The following is a 14,590-nucleotide window of genomic DNA, read 5'->3' as shown; positions in this document are numbered from 1 at the left end:
ACATTGCCCATCACCCCACTGTCCCACTATTTCCATAAAAAGGATACTCTCTTATTTTAACATACCCTTCAGAAGTCGATTGCAGCGGATTTGCAAGAGCATTCTGTTTCGAAAGATTGCAACCTCTCTCCGCCTCTTCGGGTAGTGTGTTGCACACCACGTCACGGGCCTGGAGCAATTTTGGTCCTTGCAGAGTCCGAGCGGCGGCCTCCGCCTGCAACTTTCGCGCTGGCACGACCACCCGCTCTGCAAAGCGCCCGTGCGCTTCCCCCGTCAGCAGCATAGGCGGCTGTAGAGACGGCAGCGCTGGAGGACGGTCGCCCTCAGGCTGAAGATCGCTGGTCACTTCAACGCCGTGGCGAAGGCACGAAACCGCCGCTAGGTTGTTGCATGTCAAATGCGCTGGCAAGCCTCTCGATCGCAGGTGTGAGCATGGGCTCTGCAAGCAACCGCACCCTCGAATCAGACGCGCGCTCTCTGTGGGTCCCAGACTCAGATTCGCGCTCCGTCCACACACTTGTTCGGTCAGGTCCGCCGTTGCTCTGCCTGTGCATTGGCGACTTGCAAGTTGCAAGGCGGTGCAGGCTGCAGCAGGCCTCGCAGCGGCATTGCTGTGCGTGTACGTCGCTCTTGCGTGGAGTGAGCCCTTCTTGCCTACCGACCGCCTCCGCGCGCTGGGATGCAGTGCTGGCGTTGTTGTAGGGCGTCAGAGGAACATCATGGTGGTGACGCTAAATACCAACGGTTACTGTCCCCGTAAAGCAGACTTGAGTAACGGCAAGACTGACGTGAGAGACCATTCGCGTGATTGATTGATTATCGGTGCTCCAACGTGGAGTCAAGGTGCTAGTGCTGCTGCACCGACGTGTGACTCGCGAGCGCTGCGCTTGCAGCGCACACCTCAAGCGAGTCGCTCACCGTGCCGAACAATTGAGCGCCTGGATGTTCGAACAGCTTGGAAGAAGCACGGTGCCTTCCATATCCAAACGTGGCGTAAATTTTGAGGGCGTGCAAACTGTGCGCTTCCTGCCGATCAACACGGAGTCCAAGTCTGCGAAAAACATGTTGGCTTTTGTAGGACGCGCAGGTCCGTCGCCGGTTCTGCCCCGGACAGCCTGGGCGTATGACAGCAGACCTCCTGGTCGCCATGGTCGCCCGTCACAAAGCTTGAACGACTAGCGGGCCCAGCTCACTCTCGTATTTTCCTCCGCCTGACCAGCCTCAGGAACAGCTAGAAGGTTGCAGTATGGCAATCGACCAACGGGACACAAGAGCAGCGGCCGACTCCCCCGTCAGCGCGAGTGAGATGCTCGACTCGCCTACACAACACTACAGCGCCATGCTGAGTCGAGGAGACTCGCACGACATCCCAGACCAGGACTTCATTCCACGGACCCCAGCTCGCGAAATCTTCCGACAGCCATCGGATGCTTTCCCACAGACCATCAGTGACCGGGGCGGCTACTCGTACAGTGCTCGTCCCACCGAGCTCCACGCGGAGTCACCTCGGGTGACGTTCTCGTTTTCCGGTGGCGATGGGAGTGGATCGGGCAGTGGAGTCGGCATGGTTGCTGCCGCGCCAGTTGCTCTGGCTCGCCCGTCCATGATGGAGCGAAACATCGAGGCAGTCCGTGAGCCGACTGGCGCAGGCTTCGTCGCCAAGACGCAGCACTACAAGGCTCGCTATCGGGTACGAGTCCATTTACTTCTGCTATTCAATTCGTCATGTGCTTACCCTTTCTGTCATTTCATTTGTGTCAGAGGTGGCCGGGTGTTGTGCTGCTCTTGGCGATCGTCATCGGTGGTGCAGTAGGTATCACGTTTGCAGCCCTTCACACGAAGACGGCGAGCACGGCGCGCCAAGAGGCTTACGCTAAACGAAAGGCTAGTGCCTCTTCCATCACTGGCGGTGCGAGTGGCAGTGGCAGCGACCTCGTTTCGGACGACGGTGCAGTGGGCAACCCGAAATCGTACCCGGACATGGGCTGCGAACTGCCCGACTATCAGAGCAAGGACGGACACATTTATGCAGTGGCCTCGAACGGCACGGAGGTGGCGGTGGACATGAAGGGCATCAATTGGTTCGGCATGGAAACAGGTACAGCCATCCCGCTGGGTCTTTGGGACAACTCCGAGAACGGTACGACCGCGTACCAGATCGCGTCCTTCTTGGAGAAGAACAAGTTCAATGCGGTGCGACTGCCGCTCTGTATCAACTGGATTCTCACGAACAAAACGCCCGAGTCGACGTTGATCAACACGGCCGAAAACCGGGCTATCTCCATCAAGAACTACAGGTCCCTCCTCAAGAGTCTCATCAAGGCTCTGGCTTACCGCCAGATCGGTGTCCTCATCAGTTTGCACACGCTTACGTCGACGGACAACGGCGGGCTTTGGTACAGCGACAACATCACGCAAAGTGACTACTTGGACGCTGTCGACACTCTCACGGGGGACCTCTGCAGCAACACGTACTGGAACGTCATCGGTCTTGATCTGAAGAATGAGCCGTACGAGGGTACGTGGGGTGACGGCGAGGACACGGACTGGCGTGAAGGCGCTCAAACCATCGGAAACCGGATGCTGAAGGGCTGTTCCAACTGGATGGGCTTCGTGGAGGGGATCTACGCCTCGCACACGCTCACCATTGATGACACGGACTACAGTTTTTACGATTGGTACGGCAGTGGCCTGCAGAAGGCGAACGAGTATCCGGTGGAGTTCACTACAGACAACAAGGTGGTCTATGCGCCACACTACTACACCCCCGCCGTGTATCCGCAGTCCTATTTGTACGGTGGCGGCACAAGCGGTGATAATGGCGAGCTGACAGACTACGTGGAGCTGTCCAATTCATCTCTGAAGACGCGAATTTCGTCCACGATGGACGAGATGTTCGGCTTCATTGCGGACAACCAGTCAGCCGCCATGCTTCTGGGCGAGTTCGGTGGTTTGTACTCCTCGGATCTTCACCCGGAGCTCACGACCCAGCGTTGCACGGACTTTTCGATTGACATCATGCTGGAGAACGGATGGGCCGGCGGCTTCGTGTGGTCTCTGAACCCTGAGAGCGCGTACCAGTACAACCCGGCCGACACGTACGGCACGTTCACGGAAGGTGTGCTGGAGGACGACTGGCTCACGGCCAACAGCGGCTTCTTGGAGGGTCTGGTGGCGATGAACGACCTGGAGAACCTCCGCATGATGCCGTGCTTTGAGACTGAGGAATCGGACTCGGGGTCGTCGGGCTCTGACTAGAACACTACAGCATGCATTAACTTAAGCACAGGGAGGAGATCCCCAGCATGAATGACACTCACACACAAATCCACTTGATGTCCTGGCACGTTGCGGATAGTTACGGCATCCCGTCGTGGTCGCAAAACGATCAAAGCGTTGGTCTCCGCAAGTGGTCCCAACGGCTTCTGCAGGCGGGCACGAGTAAATCTAAAAAAACACAGGTGGAAACGACATCAGTTGGTGTTGGACTCACAGCAGTGCAGCGCCTGTATCAAGAGATAGGATATCACTACGATATCACCGCCATCGTAACGTGCCGCGGGAGGCGAGGGTGCCACCGCCGCCTATGCGCATACATGTAGCTTCATGAAAGCCTCGCCGCCTGCTCTGTCCAAGCCTCATTTCTGTCCTTAATCGAATTGAAGCTGCTTGATTTGTGTTATGGACCCATTTTTCAGGCTCCGTCCTATCCCCCAGCCCTTATCAATTGCCCAATCAAATTCGTCGACACTTGTCCTCCCTTAATGCCCATGTCGAATACGAACACAGCCTCTATTTACTATATTGAATATCTCTAGCGGATATCATAGAGTGATACGTCTCTAAAGCCAGGGTGTCTTGTCTCAATTCTCGCCAGTTTTTTTGCCAGTTGATTCCTCTTGATTCCACTATGCTGGACAGGATCCTCACTGCACGCCGAGTGCCACGACGCCAGCCACTTTGGCATTTGCATCGCAAGCCAACGCAGCTGCTCCATGCGTCGCCACGAAGAAGAGGACTCGCCCGCGGCTTCGCTGATCACGTCGAGCGAGATGCTGAGCTCACCCACTTACAATTACAGCGCCATGCTCAACCGCGAGGACTCGAGGGACATCCCGGAGCAGGATTTCATCCCGCAGGCGCCGGCCCGCGAGGTCTTCCGCGAGCCGTCCGATGCGCAAACCTACGGCGCCGTGGGCGGCTACGGCACGCACGGCACCAACCGCTTCAGCGCCGTGCAAAACTCTCCGCGCGCGTCGCAGGCGTCCAACACTGGCAGCGGCTCCGGCAACGGGTTAGCAGCCATCGCTGCAGGCGGCGCCGCGGCCGGAGTCTTCACGCGTGGGTCCCTGCTGGACCGCAACATTGAACCTGCCCCAGGCTTCCTGGAGAAGACTCAGCAAAAGTACAAAGGCCGCTATCGGGTACGTTTTGATGTTCGTCATTTGGCTGCGACATTTTTGGTCTAACTATTTTTTGGGTGGTTGCAGATGTGGCCTGGCATTTTGCTGCTCATTTTGGTCATTGGCGGCGCAGTGGCAGGGATTACCTTTTCTGCGCTGCATACGAGTGACACGGCCACGACACGCCAAGAGGCGTATGCACAGCGCAAAGCGGACAGTGAGAAGATTTCGGGCGGTGCGAGTGGCAGTGGCAGCGACTTGATTTCAGATGACGGGGCGGTGGGTAACCCGAAATCGTACCCCGACATGGGCTGCGAGCTGCCCGACTATCAGAGCAAGAACGGCCGCGTCGTGGCCGTTTCCGCCAACGGGACGGAGGTGCCGGTGGACATCAAGGGCATCAACTGGTTCGGCATGGAGACGGGCACAGCCATCCCGCTGGGGCTTTGGGATAACTCCGAGAACGGGACGACCGCGTACCAGATCGCGTCCTTCCTGGCGGACAACAAGTTCAATGCCGTGCGACTGCCGCTTTGTGTCAATTGGATCCTCACCAACCCGGAGCCGGAGACGAGTCTGATCAATACGGCGGAGAACCGAGCTATCTCGGTGAAAAACTACATATCTCTGCTGAAAAGCATTGTCAAGGTGCTGGCGTACCGCAACATTGGTGTGCTGCTGAGTATGCACACGCTGACGTCCACGGACAGTGGAAGCCTCTGGTACAGTGACGATATATCGGAAGACGACTTCTTGGACGCCATCGACACGCTCACGGAGAACCTCTGCAGCAAGACGTACTGGAACATCATGGGCATTGATGTCAAGAACGAGCCCTCGAAGGCTACGTGGGGCGACGGATCGGACACGGACTTTCACGCTGGAGCGAAGAAGATCGCTGACCGAATGCTGGACGGCTGCTCCAGCTGGATGGGCTTCGTGGAAGGCATCAACGCCGACCACTCGGTCACGATCGACGGTACCGACTACGACTACTACGATTGGTACGGTGGCGGTCTGCAGGACGCGGCCGACTACCCCCTGACGTTCGGCACGGAGAACAAGGTGGTCTACGCGCCACACTACTACACACCTGCTGTGTACCCACAGGTTCGTGTACGCACCTCATTGCTACCTCGTAATTGTTTCCTTGACATTTTTGGGTTTTGTTGGTACAGGCGTACTTCTATGACGGCGGCACCCAGGACTCGAACGGTGCAATCGCCGACTATGTCGAGATCGACGACGATACGCTGAAGGCTCGCATTAAGGCCACGATGGCCGATATGTTTGGCTTCTTGGCTGATGACAACTCGTCCGCATTGCTGCTGGGGGAGTTTGGCGGTCTGTATTCGAAGGACTTGCACCCGGAGCTCACGACCCAGCGTTGCACGGAGCTGAGTATGGAGGTGATCGTGGAGAGCGGCTGGGCTGGCGGCTTCGTGTGGTCTCTGAACCCTGAAAGTGCCTACCAGTACAACCCTGCTGACACGTACGGCACGTTCACGGAGGGTATTCTAGAGGACGACTGGCTGACGGCCAACAGCGTCTTCCTTAAGGGTATGACGGCCTTGGATGACTTGGCGAACCTGCGCATGATGCCTTGCTTCGAGGTGGAGGAGTCGTCTTCTGGGTCGGAGTCGTCCAGCTCGAGTTAGTGGACCAATGCACGCAGGCTGGAAAGGTGGTCACGCTCGACAGACTTCGTACCTTTTGCTTGTCTCCGTAGACAATGCAGTTTATCCTAGCAAGGGGCTTGGCGAAACAATGTAATTATGGTTTGATTTTCCTCCGCTTGTTGCCTTAGCGATCGGCAACGTTTTCATTACTATCGACTTCATTTGATCGTCCTCCTCCTATCTTCTGAAGGCGTAAGCGGTTCTCTAGCTGCTTGATCTTCCTCCGCAATGACGATAAGGTAAGCGTCACATCCTGTTCTCGCTGCAACGTGGTCATCTACCAAAAGGGAGCAACAAACCATGTCAATAATCACCCAGTGCATCTAAAAGGGTTACTACGTACGATGTAGACTGTGAGCGAGTTTCGAAGGAAAAAGATGGCAAGCAGGAATATGAACAAGAACGCCCACGGTACGAAGTTGTTGCCAAGCACCAGTGAGTAAAACGCAGATGCAACACCTGACGACGATACGTAGCTCAGTAGAGGAGTGTAGCCTTTCGTCACTTCGGTGAACGGCCCACAAGCGTATTCACAAATACAAAGAGGATATCCGACAGAGCACTCCAGCCCATCTAGGAAGTACGAGCTCTGAGCATTGACAACAACAACATAATACTGGTGAGTGGATAAGTTTATGAGCGCAAGCAATTTCAGAGGATCTTACAGATGAGCGTCTGGGGTCGATGGTACACAGCCTTTGAGTGGCATCGTAGCTGTTTGCCATGCACAGCGCATCGTCACCGGAGGACGAATCCTGGATTTCGCACTGTTTCGGCAGTCGAGTGTTGAACAGGAAAAAGTGGGTGAAGCTCATGAAAATGAGCACAGTGCAGAAGTAAAACTTGATGAAGAAGCTACCAGCGTCCTTTGCGCCCCATGGATTGGTAGGCTTCTTCTGCAAATGCTACGAAATAAATACGAAAAGGTTAGCAACAGCTAAAGATGTAAAACGACGGCTGAGCGGTTCGTACCACAAGGATGAATTTGTCGAATTTGAAGTTTGCTACATGTAGCAGCAAAGCTAGGAGAGCAACTGTTGGAGCGAGAGGTATAGCCACGAGTGCAATCGTGCACGAGTACAATAACGCCACCATTTTCTGTGGAACAAGAAATTCAGACTTCGTCACCAAACTCTCCTGGGTTTCTGCAGCAGTCCGGACCTCAGTCGACGTAAGAGTGGAGACCTGAATCGTGTCGTCGTCACCGTGTTTGTGTACGCCATCACTGACAGCTAGCTCCGGCACAACAATATTTTCGGGTGCAACCTTGGAATTTGGCCTTGCCATCTTAGCTAAGGCTCGTTTTTCGCGTTGGTGTTTCCATAGCGTTTTCAACTTTTTGATACCTACACCAACCATCGGCGATGATATCGCCATGACTTTGCTGACACTAAAATCGGTCACCACAAGTGTCAACAAACCTGCCGATGCCTGCTCAGCACGACAGGCAAAACTTTCGGGCTTGAATTCCAGCATAACATTTTGGCGAACCACAGATCCGTCGAACGTAAACAAGTCCAGAATACTTTGTGTTGAGGTTAGCAGCAATGGGTCCAGTAGCAACGCAAACGAGAACAATTGAATCAGCACATTCAGGATCTTGGCCAGGTATAGTCGTGTCACCATTGCTTTGATAGCGAACCCCACGTCATCCCATTTCTCGATAGCAGTTAGCAACGAAATGAGCTTTGGCAAAACCGCGTTGATCACAGTCACAACGGCAGGGACAATGCTGCTGGCATAGGGTGCAAAGATTGCAGCCCTTTCGGCAATTTCAAGTTGGAGTTGCGACGACTGCGTTGTAAGTAGGATAATCAAATACCAGCTCGCAGCTTGAATAGCGATATAGAACACAAAAGCAAGAATCCGTCGGGCGTACAATATGTACTTCTGTTTTCTGAAAGCAAGGCGCGGTTAGACCAAAATCAGGGTAAGCATCGTAGGGAGTCGAATCACAAGCAAAACAACATACTTGGTCCTAGACTTGATCGTTTCGGCGCGCTTTTCCTCCTCCATGGCAAGCTTTACCTGCTCTGCAATCGTCTCTTTCAAGTCGCTTACTTGCTGAAAAGTATAAAATGGTAAACGTCAACTCATATTCAATGAGGACGAGATGAACCGAAACGAAACTTACACCTGGCGTAGTCAGCGAGAGATCCCACGCATTCAGTAGGAGTCTGCTATATTTCGGCTGCAAATATTTTATGTGCATTAGTAAAGCTCTCAATAAACATTGATCTCAGTTTGATGCTCTGAACGGACCTTCTCGCTTGCATTTTCAACGGCTAGAACGGCCTTGGCCATACGATCTTCTGCTACCCACTTGCGAAGAGTAAAAAGGAGCAACAGGATCTCCATCCAAAGGAGAATAACCTACCAACACTGAAGTCAGTATTTAGCGTGCCATTTTAGAGCAGCAAATTAGCGAGTGTGTTCGAACCGAGTACAGGAATGATTCATCTGGAAAGTAGCCAGGAAGTTGGAGGAATGTTGGGATAACACCCGAATACGACAGCCAGTTTACACTTGATGGCTAAAGTCACAGCGGAGCGTCAACTGCAAGGATCAAAGGCTAGCCATACCGACATAACTTACCTGGTGGACAAGATATAAAATATGTAGCACAAGGAACACGAAACATGGGATTGAAATGACCATGAATGTCATAATAATCCAGCCGAAAAATCGGAAGTATGAAGCCACTGAGGACCCAAATTGCGCCTCGATCTGCCGAATATCTGTCGTGAATGGGTACAGGCGCCTTCGCAAGATCAAACGAAACTTTTTCCACTTCAAGCGGATTCCTCTCACCGCAGCTCGATTCGTTCCATCTCCAAGATCTGCTTCCAGCATTTCCTGAGCATCGGCCGCTCCATTCAGCATTTGTTGTCGCATCTCTCGCTGCCGTTGCGTCTCCATCTCCGTCATTCGTGATCCATTTCTTCCACCTCCTACGCCACCAAGACCAAGCTTGAGTTGCATCATCGTGCTGTTTCCTCCGCCGCCACCTGGGGCGCCTCGAAACCTCAAAATGGTCTCCTTCTCCTCTTCCCACTCTTCCTGAGCTGACGTCAGTTCTTGTTGTACACATTGCAACTCGTTTTGTAGGTTTGCAATGGTAGCGTCAGCCTGCGTCTGCGCAGCTTGTAACCTCTGCACCATCCTATCACGTTGTTGGACCTGCATCTGTAGCAGCTTCAGCTTTTTACCGACGAGCGCCTGTCGATACTGAGGCTGGTGACTCACAAACCCTTCACTAGTCATCTCCGAACCGTTTGCAGCGTCTTCCTCGTTGTCATCAAAGTCCTCAACATTCCAATTGCCCCCATCAGCAGAAAACGACGCAAGTTTCGCAACTTGTCTGTCCACAGACGCCTCGATGGCCTCCAGACTCAACGAATTCCTAATACACAACACAAAATCTTACTATTTACAATCCCCAACCAACAAGAACGTCAATACGCAGCAAATGCAATGCAAACCTCATTCCGCTGAAGCCAGGAACGTCGTTGATGTCATCGTCCTGCATTTTAAAAACTGCGTCTCTTCAGGAAAATTGAGTATACACATAATTTTGGATCATTGAGCACACACATAATTTGTCTCAAAAATGAGACCAAAAATCGATCAAAAGCTTTCGTGGTCAATGGCGCCGAGTGAGATATCTCTGTTGCCCCCCGCGCACTCCGAACTGTCCACCAACACTTGGTACTACGTGCACCAAGCGATTATGCAGCAGTCGAAGCAGTCGAAGCAGCAGCACAAGAAATCGCACCACAAACCGACGTCCAATTCCTCAAAAATGACTCCAACCCCCACGCCGGAATGCGTTCAAGACACAATTCTGGAGCTCTTCGACTTTGATTGCAATTTGACGCACGAGGACCTACGAGGCAATGTGGCAACGCTACTGCAACAAGCTGAAGCTGTCGGGGTGAGGGAGATGCTGGTGCCTGGTGCCACCATTGAGGAGTCCCAGCGAGCCATCGACCTCTGCAGACAGCATCCGACCAAGCTCTTCCCGACCGCCGGAGTGCATCCTTACAATGCACGGGCAATGCCAACGCAGCAGGAGTTGACGTCGCTGCAAGGTATGATTGAAATGGAGGACGTTCGGGCTGTGGGAGAGTGTGGCTTGGACTACTCGCCGAGCTTCCCAGAACCGGAATTCCAGAAAAAGTGGTTCGCAGAGCAGCTCACGATGGCCTGCAAGCTCAAGAAGCCGCTGTTCCTGCACGAGCGACTGGCTCATCAAGATTTTATTCAGCTCATCGAAGAAGCTTCCAACAGGTTCGACGGGTATTTCCCACCGGCGGTGGTGCACTGCTTCACGGGTAATGAGGAGGAGCTCAAGGCGTACGTTGCACGTGGTGACAACTGGTACATTGGCATCACGGGCTTCATCTGCAAAAAGCAAGGAGCTGCTCTGAAAGAAATGGTCAAGCTTATACCGTTGGACCGTCTCGTACTGGAGACCGACGCACCATACATGGGCTTCCCCAAGTGCAGACGTGCCGAGCCAAAAGACCCCAAGAAACAGTACCCGAACGTGCCCAGTGCTTTGCCCCAAGTCGCGCAAATAGTCGCCACTGCTCTCAATCGCTCACCACAAGAGATCGCAAAACTCACGACAGCCAACGCCCGTCGCTTTCTTCGCCTATAAAATCAACATGTTTTTGTTTGGTTTCCAATGCACAACCTGGAACCGTTAAACTATCTTTAATCTAGCGAATGTCCACTCGCTCCTTCACACATAATAAAACTGGTGCAACATTGCTGCCAGCTCTGATAACATTAAAAAGACTCAACTGTTGTTGAACGCGATGATGCTCCGCATCGCAGCCTCCTCCTTGCCGTTCCACTCCAAATGTTCCTCTTCGCATTCACTGTCCGTACTGCGTGTGCTGCTGTTCGAAGACGTTGCGCGAGGTTTCGTGCACTTGTACACGGCCTCGAACGTGTCGTCTCTCTCCCGAAGAATGCGACTGATATTGTCTGCAATTGTGGCGACGCTGCGTTCGTCATTTGCGACCGTGAGGTCCCACTGGAAACTCTCGTAGAACGCGAGCGTCTGCTCCATCCACTCGCGTTTGTGCTCGTTGAGCCGCAGCCGCTCGGGCTCGAGCGCCAAGCGCGCGCAAATGCGACTCCACAGCAGTTCGCGCTCCACTTGCACGTGCACCGTGTAGAACTGCACACCCGCAAACTTTTGCACTTCGCGCATTTGTTCGCGAATCACGGGCTCCAGTAGATGCCCCTTGGCCGAGTAGAGCACGGCGCTGAAGGGCGAGCGGTCGGCGATGAAAACTTGTTTGCGGCCAGGCTTGACGCGGTCTGCGAGGCGCAGCACGCGCTCGAACCACGAGCAAACCCACGACGTCTCCATGAGGAGCGATTGCGGGTGCAGAGCGTACGACGGCATGTCCATGAAGGCTTCGTCCAGGATGTCGTAGCCCTGCGCCTCGAACTCTTCGCACAAGGCGGTTTTGCCACAGCCTGCAAAAGGTTTGCGCGTGAGAAAAACAAATGACTGGAGGAAAGTATACTGGGGACGTACCGTGGCAGCCCTCGAGCGCAACGACGACCAGCTTCGATTCGGCGGCTTTCATGGCTTTGGAGGTTGGGAGACGCGGGCGTGTTCGGATGTGAGTTGGCTGCCTTGAAAGGGCAGCGATTGCTGGCTGGCATTTGAAAAAGACGCGGCAAAACGTATGTGTCGAGAGGTTCGCTACATAATGAAAGAAGAACAAGCTATTTTGCGGAGTCCGATATTGATGAGGGAATGGGAATAAGGTATCTGTGCTTGGCGCTGATTGATCCGACCTTTGTCGCCTGGCTTTTCTTTGCAGTTGGCGCCAAAAGGCAGAGCTCGCGCCAGGCCGCGCGCGCACGCGTCCGCCACGCTTTCGAACGACATGCAACGATTTGCATGCAAAACGTAGCCATTTAACACGCAGAGTGAGCAAGTGCCAACCTTGAATGGCTGAGCTCGTGTAACTGATTGACTATTGCAAGGCAATGATGCAACTAACGGCAGCGTGTGGATGGCGTTTAGTCCATCGTCAGCTCTGATAGCACTACAGTATGGGAGCAGGGATTACTTCCAAATTAGCGACACACGTCACCGAGAGCATGGAGCCGAGATGAAAAGCAGCACATTCGATGATGTCGATGCCTCCGCAGCAACAAACTCCAGCGTGTGCGGAGATTTGCAGACGCGTAGACAAGGGACATCGTCGCCACAGTCGGCATGCACTCGAACGTAATACCTACACAACGGGGTTATCGGTACATGAAGCATGAAACCATGCACTTCCCTGTCGTTTCGGTTGCTTGCTCATTCGCCTCTCCAAGCTGCCGCCAGGACTGGTGCAAGCCATGCGTCTAGAAATCCCTTCGCATCCATTTCCACACGTTGGAGTCAATCGTCAGCATGACCGAAGAGGAGATCAACTGCTCCTGCCCACCGACTTTGCGGGAAATACCGTTTCAGCACCAGTAGACGAATCGCCAGCAAAATGGCTACATTTCAATCTTCGTGATTGGCTATCCTATCCTACAGCATAACCTGTCATCTGTCGCTGCATTTCCTCCTCTCATGCGTGTCAATTCACCACTCGAATAGGGGGAATATCTGATCCAGCACCGATGGTTTTCTGCAGCGCCGACTTCCAGGTGTCTAAGGCGCCGGTGGTGTCCGTGGCGCTCCAATCTGCCGCCAAGAAGGCAGTGAACGAGGCAGCCAAGAAGACGTCGAGTATTCGCGAGTTTGCAGCCGATCTGCAGCGGCATCTGGAGTCGGCGATGGGGTCGGGATGGCACATTCTCGTGGGTGGGGACTTTGCCGTGGATCTGCGCTACGTACGTGCATGGACCTTCATATTTTATCGAGTATAAATATATAAGAGTTCATAGTGGTGATATGTACTGCAGCGCAAGGGAGCCTGTGTGGTGTTGTTCAGCAAGGCCAACAAGATGAAGGTGCTGCTGTACCGCACGACGCCGTCCGTGGTTCCCCGACCCAAGCAGGAGCACGAAGCACTGACTGAAGACAGTGAAGATCTCAATACAAAAAGGAAGATTGTGGTCTTCGAGAGTGACATGGAGGACAAGATGAAGGATGCCGTGATTGAGAAAGCTAAGAAACTCTACAACTACTATGAGGGCGTGGAGGACAATGAGACGAAGATCGCTCAAGCTCTGAAGGTTGCAGATATTAAGTTCAACGCGTTGAAGGTGTATCGTGTTCTAACCTACAGCGTTTTTATCGATTGTTGCAGCACTCGTTGACGTTCGCCTACGGCCCGACGTGGCAGGTGGTGGTGTCGTCTTCGCGCGAGCTGTGCTGCCTGCCGAAAGCCGACGAAGGAACGCATGCGGATTTTACAGTGACGAAGTTGCGTGTGGTGGTGTACCGCCATGCGGGGACGAGTTTGGACCGACACTTGGATTCGGCGCAGTTTGGCAAGCGTGTGGCGTTCGTTTTGGCCACGATCTGTTTGTTGCTTTATGGGTTCTTGTCGTTGAACTCGTCCGATGTGATTCAGCGATGCAAGGGAAGTGCTGCGGTTGCAAGTGAGAATATCCCAGTGGATGGCGTTGTCCTGCCTGAAGGATGCTCGGCCGAGGACGTGAGACGTGCGAACGACCACGCGTGGTGGAAGACTGCTGCGATCTTGGGCATGTCGGCTTTCACCATGATGGCATCGCTGATTCGCATGTACAGCAAGTCGCTGACCCCGAAGGCCAAGCGCGCGTAGAGCGAGCTGCAGTTCGCATAGGAGAATGGTGCGACTTTAGATGGCGTATAAAGCGGGTTACAGTGGGCACGTAAATGAACGCAAAGTTTGGCCAAACAAAGGTGAAATCTCTATCATGGCAATTGTGATAGGTCTCGATTGCTGGCACCACTGGTTTTGGACCAGTACCAGTTGCCACGGCATCCACCATCAGCGTTTGCATGAACATGGAGGTCAACTTTCAACACGAGAGTCCCTCAAGCGATTATTTCGACCAGTAACTTCACATTCCATGCTCAGATGCACTGAACTGCCGACATTCGCGCGAAGCAGCTTTACAAACTATAGCTGTCTATGATGCAAAGGCCGCTGCTTCTTTTCGTCTCCTGCTGCGAAGAGGTCCGATAATGCGGTAACTGGAAGTAGCAGCATAGTGAAATGTTTGTACCGCAATTCAATACCAGGATCTTTGGAGTCGAGCGAGTAAACAATCCGTCATACTACAACAGAAAATTCAAGCCGACGTGCAACGGTTTGACGGGCATCACCTCATCGTGCATGCTGAGGGATCGGAAACACACTACCCTTCATTATCACGGAACTCCCTCTGCCATCACTAATAACGTGCAGCTATTCATATACATGATTGTGACCGAAAAAATGCAATGTTGTGCCTTGCGTGCCTGTGATCGTTGATAAACGAAAGGCAACGAACTGTACATGGATAAAAGAGCTCCCCTGTTTGATGTGCGTGATATAGAAGTCATAG

At 53.4% G+C, this 14,590-nt stretch overlaps 5 protein-coding genes across 5 annotated transcripts; 3 read left to right on the top strand and 2 right to left on the bottom strand.

Moving 5' to 3' along the window:
- Positions 1 to 1,306: 1,306 nt before the first annotated feature.
- On the top strand, positions 1,307 to 6,061 carry KRP23_14492 (Endoglucanase; the record flags this gene model as incomplete). Its single annotated transcript, XM_067885318.1, has 7 exons — positions 1,307 to 1,690; positions 1,762 to 1,909; positions 2,924 to 2,950; positions 3,922 to 4,424; positions 4,491 to 4,682; positions 5,427 to 5,513; positions 5,582 to 6,061. The coding sequence occupies 7 exons, from the start codon at positions 1,307 to 1,309 to the stop codon at positions 6,059 to 6,061; spliced, it is 1,821 nt and encodes a 606-aa protein (XP_067737507.1).
- A 145-nt stretch (positions 6,062 to 6,206) lies between these two features.
- On the bottom strand, positions 6,207 to 9,611 carry KRP23_14491 (Transmembrane channel-like protein 1; the record flags this gene model as incomplete). Its single annotated transcript, XM_067885317.1, has 12 exons — positions 6,207 to 6,359; positions 6,426 to 6,671; positions 6,748 to 6,987; positions 7,055 to 7,180; positions 7,244 to 7,428; positions 7,504 to 7,979; positions 8,055 to 8,146; positions 8,217 to 8,273; positions 8,345 to 8,455; positions 8,523 to 8,615; positions 8,678 to 9,485; positions 9,565 to 9,611. The coding sequence occupies 12 exons, from the start codon at positions 9,609 to 9,611 to the stop codon at positions 6,207 to 6,209; spliced, it is 2,634 nt and encodes an 877-aa protein (XP_067737506.1).
- Positions 9,612 to 9,728: 117 nt separating this feature from the next.
- On the top strand, positions 9,729 to 10,745 carry KRP23_14490 (3'-5' ssDNA/RNA exonuclease TatD; the record flags this gene model as incomplete). The annotated part of the gene is made up of 1 exon (XM_067885316.1): positions 9,729 to 10,745. One exon carries the CDS (start codon positions 9,729 to 9,731, stop codon positions 10,743 to 10,745), a length of 1,017 nt encoding a protein of 338 aa, XP_067737505.1.
- Positions 10,746 to 10,886: 141 nt separating this feature from the next.
- On the bottom strand, positions 10,887 to 11,691 carry KRP23_14489 (uncharacterized protein; the record flags this gene model as incomplete). Its single annotated transcript, XM_067885315.1, has 2 exons — positions 10,887 to 11,578; positions 11,640 to 11,691. The coding sequence occupies 2 exons, from the start codon at positions 11,689 to 11,691 to the stop codon at positions 10,887 to 10,889; spliced, it is 744 nt and encodes a 247-aa protein (XP_067737504.1).
- A 1,039-nt stretch (positions 11,692 to 12,730) lies between these two features.
- Positions 12,731 to 13,842, top strand: KRP23_14488 (uncharacterized protein; the record flags this gene model as incomplete). Its single annotated transcript, XM_067885314.1, has 3 exons — positions 12,731 to 12,943; positions 13,016 to 13,288; positions 13,363 to 13,842. The coding sequence occupies 3 exons, from the start codon at positions 12,731 to 12,733 to the stop codon at positions 13,840 to 13,842; spliced, it is 966 nt and encodes a 321-aa protein (XP_067737503.1).
- Positions 13,843 to 14,590: the final 748 nt, after the last annotated feature.

Source organism: Phytophthora ramorum, assembly GCF_020800215.1.
Source record: "Phytophthora ramorum isolate Pr-102 chromosome Unknown Phyram_PR-102_s0021, whole genome shotgun sequence".
NCBI classification, from domain to species: Eukaryota; Oomycota; class Peronosporomycetes; order Peronosporales; family Peronosporaceae; genus Phytophthora; species Phytophthora ramorum.
The sequence above is the reverse complement of the archived record's forward strand: the minus strand, read 5'-3'. Positions and strand labels throughout refer to the sequence as shown.